This window comes from Lucilia sericata, unplaced genomic scaffold (genome assembly GCF_015586225.1).
Source record: "Lucilia sericata isolate MDLA Ls3-8-SP2 unplaced genomic scaffold, ASM1558622v1 Contig001007F_arrow, whole genome shotgun sequence".
NCBI classification, from domain to species: Eukaryota; Metazoa; Arthropoda; class Insecta; order Diptera; family Calliphoridae; genus Lucilia; species Lucilia sericata.
Genome location: NW_023994989.1, coordinates 81,688 through 100,000, shown reverse-complemented (window position 1 = coordinate 100,000; position 18,313 = coordinate 81,688). Strand labels below are relative to the sequence as shown.

The window sequence follows — 18,313 nt, the reverse complement described above, 5'->3', positions numbered from 1 at the left end:
ATTACAAATAATAAAAGCAATATAATATAAAGGATAACAATTGTTTACCATTTGTTGTTGTTCTTTTTAAAGAGGTACAATAGTAAAGAAATTAGGTATTTAAAAAAAAAAAAACACTTAAAATTATAAAATTAATAAGTAATAATATAATATAATAACATTTAAATAAGTAGTTTTCATCAAACAATACAAAAAACTAAGGAAAACAAATATAAAATATTTTAAAACAGCAAGTTTTTAAAGTGCCAAAAACAAAAATGTAAAAAAAATTAATTAATATGTTTATGGAGGGAGTTTGTTATATAAATATTTTAATTTTATAATTATTTTTGTTTACAATTAATCTTTTTTTTTTAAGGAAAAAAAGATTAAGAAGTTTTACAAATAGTAACATTTATTTTCGTTTATTTTTTATAATTTTTGTTAATTAATTTTATTGTTGGTTTAGCACCGGCATAGGACACTTGCTGCTTCGTTTATTTGATTTGAATTTTTTTTTTTATATATATAATTTTAATTTTTTTTAGCAATTTATTTAAAGGGTAAATAAACTTAAAATTTTGTTTTAAAAATTATAAAAGGGAATGTGTTTTAAAAAGAGTTTCTAATATTAAGAAAATTTTAAAAACTTATATTACCTGGAGAGTAAGTAATATTTGTTTAATTTTCCTAATTTTAAACATTAAATTATTAAACTCTAGGAAATTTTGGGAGATTTTTTTGAGTTTTTTAAATGTTTTAGAAACTTGCTTTTTAACTGGGCCATAGGTTTTTGGAGGGTGTTAATTTTTAAAACAGAACTTAAAGTTTAGTTTAACTGTTAAATAAATTGCCTTTTAGTTTTTGATTCTTTTTTTTTAAGTCATGAAATGTTTCAAATAACAAAATGTTCCACGATAATGTTATTTGAAACAGATTCTAGATTCTGTATAATTTCGTTTCATATAAAATATAGTTCTGTTTATGTCGTTTTTTTATAATGTGCGTTTCGTAGAATTTTTCTTTTTTAATAATTTTTTTTTTAGTACAAATAAATTATATAAGTCGCGTCTTTTTTTATAAGTTTCCTTTCTTCTTAAAGCATTCCATAAAATTTACAAATATTGAATTATTTTCCACATACTTTAACATATAGAGATTTTTTTTTTGCCTTTAAATATTACAACAAAAATATTTAATTTAAAACTACATACAAAAAATTGTGAAAAAATTTACATTTACAGAAATTTTCTTGGTTTTTTTTTACAACAAAATATTTATAATTTACAAATTTAAATTTCTTTTCATTTTGAGTAGAGAAGTTAGAGTAATCAACAGTTTAAGTTTTTGTTTTTTACATAAAATTATCTTTTATCTTACAATTCTAAATTTAAATTGTTTTTAAACCGGAGGCGGTCCATTAGGATACGACAACATAGGCTCTAGACTTCTGGCAAAGGTATTCGAAAACATGCAGGTGTAGTCTTCACCGTGGGGCACAAGTGTGGCAACACCCAACAACAGTAACATGAGCGCTTGTATGGGCAGTGAGGCACGAGCAACACGTCCTAGGAAGCGAGCGCCTCGTGCAAGTACGGTGGTATTTATGACATCGCCATCTACAGCATCGCCCTCGTGAGCGCTAATTATTATTTTAACACAAAAACAAAACAAAAATATAAAATTAGTTTTAATTTTAATACAATTTTTAAATAAACATTTTTTTTATCAAACACTAGTTATAAAATGGTGTTTTTAATTGTGCAAAATTATTTGTTTATAATTTAATTATTTCTTTACAAAAAAAATCATAAATTTTTAACTACCACTACTTTAGACAACAATATTTACTTTGCATTATCAGTGTTTGGTGCGGCAGCCTGCATAGAAGAGGAAGAAGGTAATGAAGTTACAGATTGATCCAAAAGCTGTTTCAAAAATAAAAATTATAAAAAAAAGAAAAATATAAATAAATAAATCATAAAAATAAAAAAAAATTTTATTAAATTATAAAAAAAACTTAATATATACCTAATTACTTTTCTTAGTAACTATTAGGCACAGCATAGATTTTTGAGAGCACCTCTTCTGGAAGAAGTATAACATTTTGAGATGGAAACTATACGGAACTAGAACTGAAAAAGAACTGTACTAGAACTGTACTAGAACTGTACTAAAACTGAACTAGAACTAAACTAGAACTGAACTAGAACTGAACTAGAACTGAAACTACAACTGACTAGAACTGAACTAGAACTGAACTAGAACTGAACTAGAAACTGAACTAGAACTGAACTAGAACTGAACTAGAACTGAACTAGAACTGAACTAGAACTGAACTAGAACTGAACTAGAACTGAACTAGAACTGAACTAAAACTGAACTAGACTGAACTAGAACTGAACTAGAACTGAACTAGAACTGAATACTGAAACTAGAACTGAACTAGAACTGAACTAGAACTGAACTAGAACTGAACTAGAACTGAACTAGAACTTACTAGAACTGAACTAGAACTAGAACTAGAACTGGAACTAGAACTGAACTAGAACTTGAACTAGAACTGAACTAGAACTGAACTAGAAATGAACTAGAACTGAACTAGAACTGAACTAGAACTGAACTAGAACTGAACTAGAACAGTATTAAACTGAACTAGAACTGAACTAGAACTGAACTAGAAATGAACTAGAACTGAACTAGAACTGAACTAGAACTGAACTAGAACTGAACTAGAACTGACTAGACTGAACTAGAACTGAACTAGAACTGAACTAGAACTGAACTAGAACTGAACTAGAACTGAACTAGAACTGAACTAGAACTGAACTAGAACTGAACGAGAACTGACTAGAACTGAACTAGAACTGAACTAGAACTGAACTAGAACTGAACTAGAACTGAACTAGAACTGAACTAGAACTGAACTAGAACTGAACTAGAACTGAACTAGAACTGAACTAGAACTGAACTAGAACTGAACTAGAACTGAACTAGAACTGAACTAGAACTGAACTAGAACTGAACTAGAACTGAACTAGAACTGAACTAGAACTGAACTAGAACTGAACTAGAACTGAACTAGAACTGAACTAGAACTGAACTAGAACTGAACTAGAACTAGAACTGAACTAGAACTGAACTAGAACATAACTAGATATTACTTAGAACTGAACTATAGCCTATAGCCCAAACGGTAGGAGCTATAGGGCCTTAAAAACCAAGATTCTTTGATTCGATTCGTTCTAGAAAGAGACAATTTAACTAGTTTAAAGTGAAGTTGAACTTTCAAATCTAGACTGTGCTTTAATACTTTAATCAACCAAAAGATAAAAGAATAACAATAGAATAATAAAGAATATCGTTAGCAAAATTCTCAATAACATTAATTAATTAATTCCAATTGTTATTCCCAAACTTCGGTAACAAACTAATTTTCTTAAAATTTTTCAAAATCGATAAGTGCATAAAATAAATATTTTTTTAAAAAAGTATAAATCATTATAATGATCATTATGGCAACAAAAAATAACTTTAATGTAAAACTTACCTCATTAGACAACATATGTAAGGAGACTCCCAGATTATCACCATCAACACCCAAAACGGCACCAAGTTTTACAATATAAATGCCCGATAGACGTCTTAGGGATTGTAAGCGGAAACGCAGATCGGTTAGCCTAGAAAGGGTTCTTAAATTTAATGCTGGTGTTGTAAAGCTCTTGAGTTTAAAGGTAAATGAGGGGTTAGAATGGGCGGACGAAAAAATTTCGAGTTCAAACAAAAATTGCAAAAAAATAAAGTAAATTAAGTTTATTTTTTAAATGTGCAGGAATTTAATAAAAAAAAACATAACGCAAGACATTGGTTGTATTTTATATGTAAATGTATAAAAAAGCAAATAATTTAGAAAAAAATTTTAGAGGTAATGAAGACAAAACAAAACGGTTTTTTTTTTTTTTGTAAATGGAAAATGGATAAGAATGATTAAAAAAGGTTTAAGTTAAAGCAAATTTAATAATAAAAACAATTGCATTAAAAAAATTTAATAAATATAACAAAAACACAATTGAAATTTGTAAATGTCAACAATGATATGAAAACACTGGCGACTTTTATGAGAAAACGAGTTATAGAGTTCAAATGTTTTAACATGGACTTGATATGAAGAATTTAAACAAAACATTTCAACAGATTACAATAGATTTGTATGTATTTATAAGTAGTTTATATTTAGAGAGTTTTTTGAAAACAGTATTGAGTTATAAACTGACATATGTCAAAGTGCAGTTTCGGAAACTCTGTTGAGAGGCGATGCGGGAGTTTGAGTAAATATTTTGAAAAATACCTTAACTGTTTTGAATGTTGGGTATTTTTTTAAATATATACTTAGCAGATCTTATATAGTTGGGTTGAGAACGAAGTGTATGTAAGATTTTGGAAGTTGGCACTTTTTTTTTCTTGAACATGCTGTGATAAAATCTTTAATTATGAGAGCAAAACACAATGATCTCTCTATTGCGAGAGTTATAACTAAAAAGCAGACATTGGCAGAGTGTGTTACAAGAGCTTCTTTATACTTTGCTCTCACATGTATAAAAAGCAAACAAAACTAGTGAGAGAGCAAAGTTGTTACTCTCTGCCTATGGCTGCTTTAAAGCAAACATAAGCAAGGAGTGCTAAAAGAGCTCTCTAAAGTGATTTGTTTGTTTGTGTATAAGTATGAGCTTAAGTATGTGAGCTTCTTTATACCTTGCTCTCACATGTATAAAAAGCAAACAAAACTAGTGAGAGAGCAAAGTTTTTACTGCCTGCCTATGGCTGCTTTAAAGCAAACATAAGCAAGGAGTGCTAAAAGAGCTCTCTAAAGTGATTTGTTTGTTTTTGTATAAGTATGAGCTTAAGTATGTGTTACAGCAACATGTGAAGAAAGCTAATGAGAGAGCTCTTTGCCTATATCTGCTTTAAAGTAGAGATAAGCAAAGAGCGCTCTTAACATAACTCTAACACAGTTACTAGCTGGTGAATAGCATGGTAAACTCTAAAATAAGTAATAGAGCTTCTTCTTTCGTTCTCTGCCAATGCCTCCTTATAGCTCAGACTCGCAGAGAAAGAGAGATCATAATAACGTTATCACAGACATATATGTCACTAAAATAACACACTGTTTTTTGAGTGTAATGTTTGTACACTTGAAAATTTAAAAAAGAAAAAACTAAAACAATTAAATTTAAGAAAAAATAATTATAAAATACACACGTATAACAATTGCTTGTGTAAAACGAAAACGTAGAGAACAGCTAAAAAAAAGAAGAATAAGAATAAAATAAAAAGAAATCATGAAAAAATAAATCTCGAAATCATCGCCATTTTCAAACTACAAAGAGAGTAAGTAGTAGATTTTGCAACTACTTTATAAAACTAATATACAAACTACTTAGACTATATTACTACATACAACGACATTATTATTATTTTCGAATACGACAACAACACATTTACAATTTAAATGCTTAAATCCCCGTTGAAAATTTCAATCGTGCCGCCCCTGTAATTTGGCCTTTAGCCAACTTACCTGGCATAGGTTTGTGATGATTCAGCCTCTGAACCTTCGACCGTTTTAAGCAGCTGATCGGCTGCATCTTGTAGACTAACTACGCGCGGTTCACAACGTTCTAGTTCGGCACGTAATTCTTTGAATTTATCAAATTTCGCCTTGAGTATGGCACGATCCTCTGTTAGATCGACGGGTTCTGAGGCCTTAATATTAGCCTCGGTTTGTTGCAGCCAAGTACATAGCTCATCTATGATGGCATGGAATTCACTATTACCCATGAGTGCCGTCTGTAGTAGTCCCTGCCATTTAGTGGCATTAATACAGACATTATTCCAACGTTCATTATCCTGTTCGAGACGTGCTCTCAATTGACGGGCCTTTTCGTGATCCATAGTGTGTGTAGCTAAATGATCACCCACCACATTCAGGGAGGATATGATCGATTTGTGACTTTCTAAATCGAGCAGGAATTCACGATGATCTTGTACAACATCTTCGAGTAGCTCGATATTTGAGGGTGGTGATGCCTGAGATTTTTGTGTACCTTCGGCAAATTGTAACCACTGTTCGAGACGCCAGAGATCATTGTCGATTTGTTGCCAGTTGCGTTGTGTACAGAGCGGACATGTCAGTCGACCGATCTCGCTGTTTTTTTTTTGGGGGGAGGGTAAAAAAAAGTGAAGAGATTAGAATTTTGTTGAAATTTAATATAATTATTGGGGTTAATTGGTTTGCTTAAATAACTTATTATATTGTGATTTTAGTTAATGACTCCTGGAAACTAAACCCGCCATCTTTAGGGTTTAGAGTCCAAATGTCGATTTTTAAAAAAATTAACTCTAATTCTAGTTGTAAATGTATGTTTGAACTGAAAATTTCACATTTTTGCTGGCAGGACTTCTTCATAGATTCCGCATTTTCTTAAGAACTCAATTAGGAGCTTCTGCAGATCTTTTAGAAGATCTTTTCTTTGATTTTATAATGATCAACTAATTCAATGATCAACTACAACTAGAAACTTTCGAAAAATCAATTGGAAACATCTAAAAACCGATAAGAAACTTCTGAAAATCAATTGGATATGTTATAGTGCTTCAGCAGATCTTTCAGAAGATCTCTTCTTTGGATTTTTTTTATGATTAATGTTTCAGATTTTAGGTTAAAAATTTCAATATTTCCAAATATAATTAAAAATTTTCGAAATTTCTAAACTACAACTAGAAACTTACGAAAACTCAATAGGATACTTCAGAATATCCATTAGAAACTTGTGGAAATCCATTGGAAATGTTATAGTGATTCAGCTGATCTTTCAGAAGATATTTTTGGTTGGTTTTATAATGATCAATCAATTCAGATCAATTACATCTAAAAACTTAAGAAAATTCAATTGGAAACTTTTGAGAATCATTGGAAATGTTATAGTGATTCAGAAGATCTTTTCTTTGGATTTATTTATGATCAATGATTAAGATGTTAGGGTAAAAACTTCAATATTTCCAAATATAATGTAAAACTTTAAAAATTTCTCAACTAGAACTAGAAACTTTGGAAAATTCAATATGAAACTTCTGAAAATTCCCTGGAAATGTTATAGTGCTTCAGCAGATCTTTCGGAAGGTCTTTTCTTTGCTTTTATTATGATCAAAGTTTCAGATTTTAGGTTAGAAACTTTAACATCTTCAAATATAAGTCAAAACTTTCAAAATTTCTTAACTACAACTACAATTCAATAGGAAACTTCCTAAAACCCATAATATACTTTTGAAAATCTTTTAATAATTCAGCAAAAAATGTGAAATTTTCAAAATTTCTATATAAAATAACTTTGATGGATGTATGATATAAATAAAACTTACTGTGTACAACTATACTTGGAAGCAATGGGTAAGTTGCTAAAGGCCAGATAAAGCGTGTTTGTGTGTAGATGTGATATATATTTTTTTGAATTGGTTCATTTGTGTTAAAGAGTACCAATGTAATGATTTTGTATAAGAATAAAGCAAAAAAAATGTATACAATAAACAAAAGTTAGTAACCAACACCGTTATATTGAAGCATTAAAAAAGAAAACTACTGAAATGTTGATACAACTCAATACTAAAACTTTTAATTACTAAAAGCTTATAAGCAAAGTATCAATATCTTCAGTAAGTTTTAAATTTTTTTTAAAAAAACTAAACGGAAATCTTTCAAAAAAACACTTACCTTGCATTTTGATCGTGTTGCTGACGCGCCTTCCATTGCGATTGCAAAGTATCGAAGCGCAGCGTTAGCTCTGCCACGGTGTCTGTTTGGGCATCCTTATTGGAGGCATTACATTCACTTAATAGCATTTGACTTAAATGTTTGACCAGCTCTGTCGATGATTGTGCATTGCCCAAGAGTTTGGACATTTTTTGTGGACCCGGCTTGCGTGTCTTATCACAAATGGTCTTTTGCAAATCATCCAAATTACTCTGGCATTCGGTGATGGCAGTTTCCAATTCCATTATATAGGCATCTTTGGCAGTTATAGAAGTTTCACGCACCATGGGCGCCTTGCGTAGTTTGCGTTTGGATAATGTATCTACTTGTACGCCTGCTTCTGATTCGTTTACTTTAGTAGCGCTAATGAGTGTTTCACCAGCTGCTACTCCTAAGGGTAAAGCCTTGGCTAAACATTCAGTTTTTGTTGTTACAATACGTGTTTGTACTTCACGCCACAAGGTAGTCAATTGTGTTATTAGGGTCATTATGGTGGTAATATCTTCTTGTTTTCTTAATTTAACCTTAGCATCAGTAGCCAATTGTTCCACAGCTTGCACCTGTTGCTCAGCCTTTAGCAATTTACCCTCGAGACTTTCTATACGCTTAAGAGCTTTCTTAGTTTCCTCTGGAGTTTTACTAGAGCTTTCGTTTAGTTTAGCCACATCTGTCTGTAGGAGTTGTAGAGTATTAACGGCCTCATCTTGAGCTTTCTTGAAATTTCTATACAAAGCCAAATCTTTATTAATGATGTCGGTAATGGCATGACATCTGGGTTGCAGCTGACGCCATTTGCCTAACATCATCTTAGTGGGCATGGTTAGTTTTTGTATATTTTCTGGATCAACTCCAGAACTGGAGGTTAATTTGGCATAAGTTTGACTTAATTGATTGAAATTGCCTTGTTGACTTTCCAATTGTTGAAGTTTTTGCTCTACCAATTGTTGTCTTTCCTGCACTTGTTCCTTCGATAATTTATCGAGATCTCTTTCCAAGTTGGCAATTTCGGTTTCCTGATTTTGTATCCAGTTCTTATTTTCTGTGGTCATTTTAATCAATTGTTGTATCATATTCCAAACTGTGAGTATGCGTTGTTTTCTTTCGGCCGATTGACTGCACACATGTTTCCATCTTTGTTCTAGGTTTTGGGCGGCCAAAGCTAAATTGGCTGTATTTAAATGGCTGCGCCAAGCATCGGCATCGTTTAGCAACATTTCCACCAGATTTAAGACCTCACCCACATTACTAGACTTTTGTTCGATGGAACGTTGCACCTTTTCGTGTTCTTTCAATTTGTTTTCAATAACAGGCGGGGTATAGGAATCAAAGGTTAAAGGTTTACCCAACTCAGATTCCACCTCAAACATCCAAGATCTGAGTAAAGCTATTCTTTCCTCCAGTCTATGTAGCGTCATTTTCAAATCGTTGATTTTGTTAGTACGTTGTTTACACAAATAACGTACACGATCCCATCTATCGATTAGCATGTCGGATTTCTCTTGGACCTCGGATCTTACCGTTTCACTATGTTGGCTATTGTCGGCATACAATTCCATTATTTCGCGGGCTGAGGAAAGCAACCATTCACGATCACGTTCCCTGAGTGTTAGTTCGGTATTTATTTGTTTTTCCAGTTGTTTGGCAAATTCCTCAGGATTAGCCATGGCAGAAATATCGGAAGTTCTTTCCAAACGTTCCTCCAATTTATCCAACCATTTGGATAAACGTTCGTAACGGTTATTAAAGTTGGCCAACAACATTAGTCTTTCCTCTATTTTATTGATAAGAGTAGACAGTTCATAGTCCAAGTCGGCATGTTGTTGCCATAAGATCCATATAGTTTGTCTGATAGTCTTCATGTCATGGGGACTAATACATTCTTTAAGTTCCTCTTGTAAAACATTCAGGTTTTCCAGAGTAGGAGTATGTTTGGATAATTGAACTCTTTGGGCTCTAAGTTGACCCAAACATTCTTGTATCGCATCGGCATTGGTGGGTAGAGATTCTTCAGTCTTTTGCACTAATTCTTGGGCTACAGCTAAATCACTTTGCACCTCTGTTAGCTGTTGTTCATAGCTGTGTTCCAAATCCTTAATCTTTTGCAAGAAACCAAACCAGGTTTCCAAAGCAGCCTTAAGATTTGTTACACGCTGCACTACACTAGCTTGTTCCATGCGCACCGAAGTAGCTAAGGCATCATCACAGAACTTGATGAGTTCTTGCTGTTGAGCTTTAAGCTTGTTGGCCATTTGTTCACCTACAGGTACTTGATTGATTAACTCATCCAAGCGCTGACGTAGGCGTGGCAAACGTTTGAGGTGTATATATCTTAATTGCAAAGCATTGCGGTCCTTCTCACGTTCCTTTAGCCATTCCAATAGTACCGTTAAATCTTGTCTATAGGTGCGCCATATATTGATACGTCTCTCCAACTCACTGTTACGCTGAGTAATGCGTGCCAGGGTTTCATTGTGCATGTTGGTTAGTTGTTTAAACTGTTCACTAACCTCGGGCTCCACTTGCTGTTCAGCTTCTGTATGGGAGGCCAAAACATTTTGCTGTGACACCATTAGATTCTCATGAATCTCACACAAATGCTGTTGTTCTTTGAGAGCGGTATAATCTTCGGGTATGGCACTGGAGAGGAAGGAGTGTACATGTTGCAAGTATTGACGCCACAAACGGAAGGCTTCAGTACTGTTTTGTGTGCGCACCAATCTAGCCGACAGACGATGGTATTCATGGAACGTATCCTGGAAGATCTTTTGCCACAGTTCCAATACTTCAATAATTGAGGTTTCATCGCGAGATTGCAGTTCTTCGGCGGGTGACTCTATGTCACGTTCTCGCAATTGTTTTAATTGTTCTTCGGTATTGGCCAGGGTTTGTAAATGACTTCTTAAAACCGTCAATTGTTCCTCACACTCCTTGGGTGAGCGTGTCTCCTGGGCCAGATCCTAAAATAAATGTTAAAGTTTGATTTAATAATAATATTTCAAATTAACCTGTGACTTGCTACTACTACTTGCTGTGTTCATGCAACAAATACTAAGGGGTATTCTAAAAATATTATATTTACACCTTTTTGGTATCAGTGTGTTATGTTGCTAGTAAGTATAGTATTTCCTGTTCTTTACAAACAACAATAATAATAAATATTAGAACTTTCAGACTTACAATGACCTCATATACAATTTTAACTTAAATCAATATGTGGAAACACTACGGCAAGTGGCGCACTAACTTAAATTATACTTATACATAGACACATACATATGTACATATGTGTTCATACTTTTTTGTATTTATGTATTTGTTTTTGTTTGTAAAGTTGTAGTTTTGTGAGGCCATCAGGCCTACGAAATAATTAGTCGTTTTTGGTCGAGTGTGTGCCAGAAGTAGTAACATACAATACATATATCTACATATGAATGGAAGTGAAGAACTCCCAGTAATTCGGGGTGCCCGAACTTTGACGAAAGTCTATAGTATTTTCTATAGATTATAAATAAAGATCAGCTACAGATTACTTCTGGATTACTAATTTGTAAGGTTCAGTAAAAATTGTTTACACTCTAGATAATCTATAGACGTTAAAGTAATCAATTGATTTGTTTTTTACATCCTGCTTTGTGAAACATTTAGATGTGCTATCAAAAAAGGATACATTGATCAGTTGTAAAACTGCTGGGTTATTGTGTGGTCATTGGTATCTAAACAGAATTAATGAAAAGATATTCATTGACTGACGTCAAATTTTAATAATAAACATAAACACGCATATTTCTGGAATTATCAAGGTTCTAAAAGTCCTCAAGAGTTATTGCTCCTTAATCAATTTTGGTTCTACTTCTGTTCTAGTTCAGTTCTAGTTCAGTTCTAGTTCAGTTCTAGTTCAGTTCTAGTTCAGTTCTAGTTCAGTTCTAGTTCAGATCTAGTTCAGTTCTAGTTCAGTTCTAGTTCAGTTCTAGTTCAGTTCTAGTTCAATTCTAGTTCAAGTTCTTCTAGTTCAGTTCTAGTTCAGTTCAGTTCTAGTTCAGTTCTAGTTCAGTTCTAGTTCAGTTCTAGTTCTAGTTCAGTTCTAGTTCAGTTCTAGTTCAGTTCTAGTTCAGTTCTAGTTCAGTTCTAGTTCAGTTCTAGTTCAGTTCTAGTTCAGTTCTAGTTCAGTTCTAGTTCAGTTCTAGTTCAGTTCTAGTTCAGTTCTAGTTCAGTTCTAGTTCAGTTCTAGTTCAGTTCTAGTTCAGTTCTAGTTCAGTTCTAGTTCAGTTCTAGTTCAGTTCTAGTTCAGTTCTAGTTCAGTTCTAGTTCAGTTCTAGTTCAGTTCTAGTTCAGTTCTAGTTCAGTTCTAGTTCAGTTCTAGTTCAGTTCTAGTTCAGTTCTAGTTCAGTTCTAGTTCAGTTCTAGTTCAGTTCTAGTTCAGTTCTAGTTCAGTTCTAGTTCAGTTCTAGTTCAGTTCTAGTTCAGTTCTAGTTCAGTTCTAGTTCAGTTCTAGTTCAGTTCTAGTTCAGTTCTAGTTCAGTTCTAGTTCAGTTCTAGTTCAGTTCTAGTTCAGTTCTAGTTCAGTTCTAGTTCAGTTCTAGTTCAGTTCTAGTTCAGTTCTAGTTCAGTTCTAGTTCAGTTCTAGTTCAGTTCAGTTCTAGTTCAGTTCTAGTTCAGTTCTAGTTCAGTTCTAGTTCAGTTCTAGTTCAGTTCTAGTTCAGTTCTAGTTCAGTTCTAGTTCAGTTCTAGTTCAGTTCTAGTTCAGTTCTAGTTCAGTTCTAGTTCAGTTTAGTTCAGTTCTAGTTCAGTTCTAGTTCAGTTCTAGTTCAGTTCTAGTTCAGTTCTAGTTCAGTTCTAGTTCAGTTCTAGTTCAGTTCTAGTTCAGTTCTAGTTCAGTTCTAGTTCAGTTCTAGTTCAGTTCTAGTTCAGTTCTAGTTCAGTTCTAGTTCAGTTCTAGTTCAGTTCTAGTTCAGTTCTAGTTCAGTTCTAGTTCAGTTCTAGTTCAGTTCTAGTTCAGTTCTAGTTCAGTTCTAGTTCAGTTCTAGTTCAGTTCTAGTTCAGTTCTAGTTCAGTTCTAGTTCAGTTCTAGTTTCTTCAGTTCTAGTTCAGTTCTAGTTCAGTTCTAGTTCAGTTCTAGTTCAGTTCTAGTTCAGTTCTAGTTCAGTTCTAGTTCAGTTCTAGTTCAGTTCTAGTTCAGTTCTAGTTCAGTTCTAGTTCAGTTCTAGTTCAGTTCTAGTTCAGTTCTAGTTCAGTTCTAGTTCAGTTCTAGTTCAGTTCTAGTTCAGTTCTAGTTCAGTTCTAGTTCAGTTCTAGTTCAGTTCTAGTTCAGTTCTAGTTCAGTTCTAGTTCAGTTCTAGTTCAGTTCTAGTTCAGTTCTAGTTCAGTTCTAGTTCAGTTCTAGTTTCAGTTCTAGTTCAGTTCTAGTTCAGTTCTAGTTCAGTTCTAGTTCAGTTCTAGTTCAGTTCTAGTTCAGTTCTAGTTCAGTTCTAGTTCAGTTCTAGTTCAGTTCTAGTTCAGTTCTAGTTCAGTTCTAGTTCAGTTCTAGTTCAGTTCTAGTTCAGTTCTAGTTCAGTTCTAGTTCAGTTCTAGTTCAGTTCTAGTTCAGTTCTAGTTCAGTTCTAGTTCAGTTCTAGTTCAGTTCTAGTTCAGTTCTAGTTCAGTTCTAGTTCAGTTCTAGTTCAGTTCTAGTTCAGTTCTAGTTCAGTTCTAGTTCAGTTCTAGTTCAGTTCTAGTTCAGTTCTAGTTCAGTTCTAGTTCAGTTCTAGTTCAGTTCTAGTTCAGTTCTAGTTCAGTTCTAGTTCAGTTCTAGTTCAGTTCTAGTTCAGTTCTAGTTCAGTTCTAGTTCAGTTCTAGTTCAGTTCTAGTTCAGTTCTAGTTCAGTTCTAGTTCAGTTCTAGTCAGTTCTAGTTCAGTTCTAGTTCAGTTCTAGTTCAGTTCTAGTTCAGTTCTAGTTCAGTTCTAGTTCAGTTCTAGTTCAGTTCTAGTTCAGTCTAGTTCAGTTCTAGTTCAGTCTCACACCCCATATCATAAAGGAAACAAAACCAATAGGAGAGCCCATTGTCTCTCTGCCGATGTCTGCTTTCTAAAAAGTCTTTAAAACTTTAACTTTAAATAAAAAAAATCCACTTTCACTGTTAGGTCAGGGATTTATTAATCCAAGTATTGTGAGAGTTTTGTGTGCCAAAGTTAAAAAAAATATGTGTGCTAATTTTGCTTCAATTCAAAACACACATGTTAAAGTAAGAACAACTATTACAGCAGTCAAGGATATTAACACAAACTCATATTTGGTTCTAATAACAATTTATACTAAAAAAAATAATTCTTAGTTGTTTCATTTTAAACTCCAAAATTACTTAAAAATCTAAATTCTATATGCAATTAAGTTAAAATTTTGCATGTTGCATGAAAAACACCCGCAATTAGACGAACAATTAAAAACAATTATAAATAATTTAAATATTATTTGAAAAAAAAGAAAGGAAAACTTACCTGACGAACATTATTAAAGTATTCCTTGGCTTCGGTACAATTCTGTTCAACTTCTTTGCGTTCACGTTCTTGCACCTCGGCCACATGAGCCAATGTGGTAATGGTCTCTTTGCAATTTTCCAAACGTTGACCCAGCTCCTCTAGTTCGCCTTGCATGAAATTGGAGGCATCTAAACCAATATCGGAGGCGATTTTAGTAACTATATCACGCAGTTCTAAGAGTTTATCATCCTGGCTATTTAAATTATTTTGGCAAGTCTGAAAATTGAATAGAAAAGTAAATTGTTTAATTGATTTAATTAAAATAACTAAAAAAAATCATTTACAAATTAAACAATCCCACAGAGCTCGTACTACAAAATGCCAATTGCCAGTAAATGGCTAAATTTAGCAAAAATTACGAGAGCATTTGCTAGGAATTTAGTTCATGCCTTTAAAAATAAATTTAATTCTTTTTGTTTTATTGTGTTAAAGTGAAAGTTCTATATATTTTGTTGGCATCAAGTAGTTTTTTTTAGTATTTTTGTTTTTGTTCTGTGATTTTGTAATTAATAGAAATAGTATTTCACTGTATTTTGATTAAATTGTGAACAGTGACAAACGTTCGCGTTGTGTCAGCTGCCACTCATACCACAATTCCAATAATATTTAATTAAATTATCGATTTTTCCTTATACTATTTTTTTATGGGACATGCACTCCTAGTCGCTGTTGTACGTCTCACTCTCTTTTTGCTACATAAAAAAACACGTTAAATGAATGTGTTTGGATTTTTAATTTTTCACTATGGGTAAATGAATGATATGTTCAGTTCATTATAGAGTTGTAACGAAATTAATTTTCAATAGAATTTAAATATGTATTAAAGTCAATAAATTGTGTTTATAAAAGGCTTAAACCGGGAGTTTAAGGTCCATCTTTTGTTATTTGATTCAAAATTTCAGTTCAGTTCTAGTTTAGTTCTAGTTCGTTATAGTTCATTCTAGTTCAGTTCTAGTAAAGTTCTAGTTCAGTTCTAGTTCAGTTCTAGTTCAGTTCTAGTTCAGTTCTAGTTAGTTCTAGTTCAGTTCTAGTTCAGTTCTAGTTCAGTTCTAGTTCAGGTCAGTTCTAGTTCAGTTCTAGTTCAGTTCTAGTTCAGTTCTAGTTCAGTTCTAGTTCAGTTCTAGTTCAGTTCTAGTTCAGTTCTAGTTCAGTTCTAGTTCAGTTCTAGTTCAGTTCTAGTTCAGTTCTAGTTCAGTTCTAGTTCAGTTCTAGTTCAGTTCTAGTTCAGTTCTAATTCAGTTCTAGTTCAGTTCTAGTTCAGTTCTAGTTCAGTTCTAGTTCAGTTCTAGTTCAGTTCTAGTTCAGTTCTAGTTCAGTTCTAGTTCAGTTCTAGTTCAGTTCTAGTTCAGTTCTAGTTCAGTTCTAGTTCAGTTCTAGTTCAGTTCTAGTTCAGTTCTAGTTCAGTTCTAGTTCAGTTCTAGTTCAGTTCTAGTTCAGTTCTAGTTCAGTTCTAGTTCAGTTCTAGTTCAGTTCTAGTTCAGTTCTAGTTCAGTTCTAGTTCAGTTCTAGTTCAGTTCTAGTTCAGTTCTAGTTCAGTTCTAGTTCAGTTCTAGTTCAGTTAGTTCAGTTCTAGTTCAGTTTCTAGTTCGTTCTAGTTCAGTTCTAGTTCAGTTCTAGTTCAGTTCTAGTTATTTCTAGGTTCTAGTTCAGTTCTAGTTCAGTTTCTAGTTCAGTTCTAGTTCAGTTCTAGTTCAGTTCTAGTTCAGTTCTAGTTCAGTTCTAGTTCAGTTCTAGTTCAGTTCTAGTTCAGTTCTAGTTCAGTTCTAGTTCAGTTCTAGTTCAGGTCTAGTCAGTTCAGTTCAGTTTCTAGTTCAGTTTCAGTCATTCTAGTTCAGTTCTAGTTCAGTTCTAGTTCAGTTCTAGTTCAGTTTCTAGTTCAGTTCTAGTTCAGTTCTAGTTCAGTTCTAGTTCAGGTCTAGTTCAGTTTCTAGTTCAGTTCTAGTTCTCAGTCAGTCTAGTTCTAGTTCTAGTTCAGTTCTAGTTCAGTTCTAGTTCAGTCTAGTTCAGTTCTAGTTCAGTTCTAGTTTCAGTTCTAGTTCAGTTCTAGTTCAGTTCTAGTTCAGTTCTAGTTCAGTTCTAGTTCTGTTCTAGTTCAGTTCTAGTTCAGTTCTAGTTCAGTTCTAGTTCAGTTCTAGTTCTGTTCTAGTTCTGTCCTAGTTCTGTTCTAGTTCTGTTCTAGTTCAGTTCTAGTTCAGTTCCAGTTCAGTTCTAGTTTAGTTCTAGTTTAGTTCTAGTTTAGTTCTAGTTCAGTTCTAGTTCAGTTCTAATTCAGTTCTAGTTTACAAAATTTAAACACATGTAGGGTAAATTCCAAATCTTATTAACCGTAAAAAAGTTATTCTATTATTATTTTCTATTGTTCCGTACTGCTTCCTAATAATTACATTTGGGTATTACATACATTTTAAAAACATGTGTAGTTTTATTTTTACAAAATTTACTCATTACTCAGTATAATATGATTGTTTTTATGAGATTTTATTTTTGGGTTATTTTAAGCGAATCACAATATTTTTTTTGTATAACAAACCGGTATATAGAAGCATAATATGTCAGAATATTTATTTATGTAAATTTTGTTTTCAAATATTTGAATATGTTAATGCTATAGCTTCTGGCAGTTGGGTTAAACAGCCAGGGCGCCGAAAAGTCATTTTATACACTGGGTGCTATATTTATAAAGATTTAAAATTTTGCGGTTTTGAAATTTAACTTTTTTTATCACACATATCTGACGATTGGAAGTTGCTTATAGAAGATCTGGGAGTAATTATGTACAATTTTATCATTGAACTAATATATATATATATATGTATATAAAAGTATCTTAAAGAATTAATATCATCTGTTGATGCTGTTATATGGACTGAGTGTTTTTAATAATTTATAACAGATAAGCTTTACTGTAAACAAAACGACATATTAAAAGACTTCATATATTAAAGGTTTGTTTTCCCGATTTGTTTCATTTAAATTGCTTATCATTAAAGTTGTTTTTTTTTCATTTTGTTAAATTAAATTTTCATAAAACAATAAAATTTCTTTTGTTTTTTTTTTTTATTAAACAACTTACCTTGGCATGTTGCAGCGATTCCAAGGGCTTATTGAAGGTCTTAACTGTATCCATTTGTTGTTCAATGTAGTTTTTAACTTGAGCTGATGCGTTACGATATTTATGCCAAAGTTCTACAGCACGTTGATAACGTTCACACAACGTTTGTAAATTATCGGAGGTATCATTCCAGGCCACTACAGCTTCTTGAACCGCAGATTCAATTTGTTCAACAATTTGTAAATCACAAGTTTCGATTAAGGGTTTTGCCGACGTCTGTAAATCGTCTAACAAAGTCTCGCGATTTTGTAAATCACCAGCGAGTCCCTTTTTTTTTTTTTTTGGGGGGGGGGGAGGAAGGGTAAAGAAATTGTATTGAAATTGTTATTATTAATATAATTATTACATTATTATGTTATTTGTACATTTAATTTTTTAACACGAGTACTTAATAAACATTTAATTTTTTTTTTTAAATTAACTTCCGCTTTTTTTTTTGAACACGTCCGTTTTTATTAATAGTTTTATTTTCACTAAAATCTTTTTTTTCTGGCTCTTTTATTTCAATCAATTATATATGTATGTAGTTGTTTTTTATTGCTTGTATAAGGCTCTCTTTTAGTTTATTACCGTTATCAGTTAAACAACTCTCTTTGGCTTAATAAGAGCATAATTATAAGTTTTATTAAATGATTTTTAAGTTTAACATTCCAACACTAATATTTTGTAATTTATTTTAAATTATTTTGTTTTTGTAATTCTAAGGTGTTGCTGGCGGTGCGTTGTTTTTAGCACGAATAGCGAAAAACGATTACTTCATTTCTCAAAATGGTCACAAGTACTTATAGGGATTCTATATGACTGGCTGTTTGGCTAGCTAGTGGTGAGCTAGACAATATTTACAACACTTACAACAACAATGTGTATAAAAATATACCTAAAAATGTGTGACATTATGTCTGTTG

The 18,313-nt window shown here is 32.5% G+C and overlaps 1 protein-coding gene across 1 annotated transcript in view; it reads right to left on the bottom strand.

The window, feature by feature from the left end:
* Window positions 1–345: 345 nt before the first annotated feature.
* Window positions 346–18,313, bottom strand: part of LOC119609569 (titin-like) — a 52,839-nt gene continuing 34,871 nt past the window's right edge. Inside the window, exons 6-13 of the mRNA XM_037964413.1 lie at window positions 17,370–17,675; window positions 14,255–14,512; window positions 7,745–10,740; window positions 7,396–7,431; window positions 5,555–6,181; window positions 3,530–3,671; window positions 1,831–1,907; window positions 346–1,621 (exon numbers count right to left, since the gene is read on the bottom strand). Of these exons, the coding sequence (XP_037820341.1) occupies window positions 1,381–1,621; window positions 1,831–1,907; window positions 3,530–3,671; window positions 5,555–6,181; window positions 7,396–7,431; window positions 7,745–10,740; window positions 14,255–14,512; window positions 17,370–17,675 (4,683 nt within the window). The 3' untranslated portion in view covers window positions 346–1,380. The remainder of the gene's footprint in view (window positions 1,622–1,830; window positions 1,908–3,529; window positions 3,672–5,554; window positions 6,182–7,395; window positions 7,432–7,744; window positions 10,741–14,254; window positions 14,513–17,369; window positions 17,676–18,313) is intronic.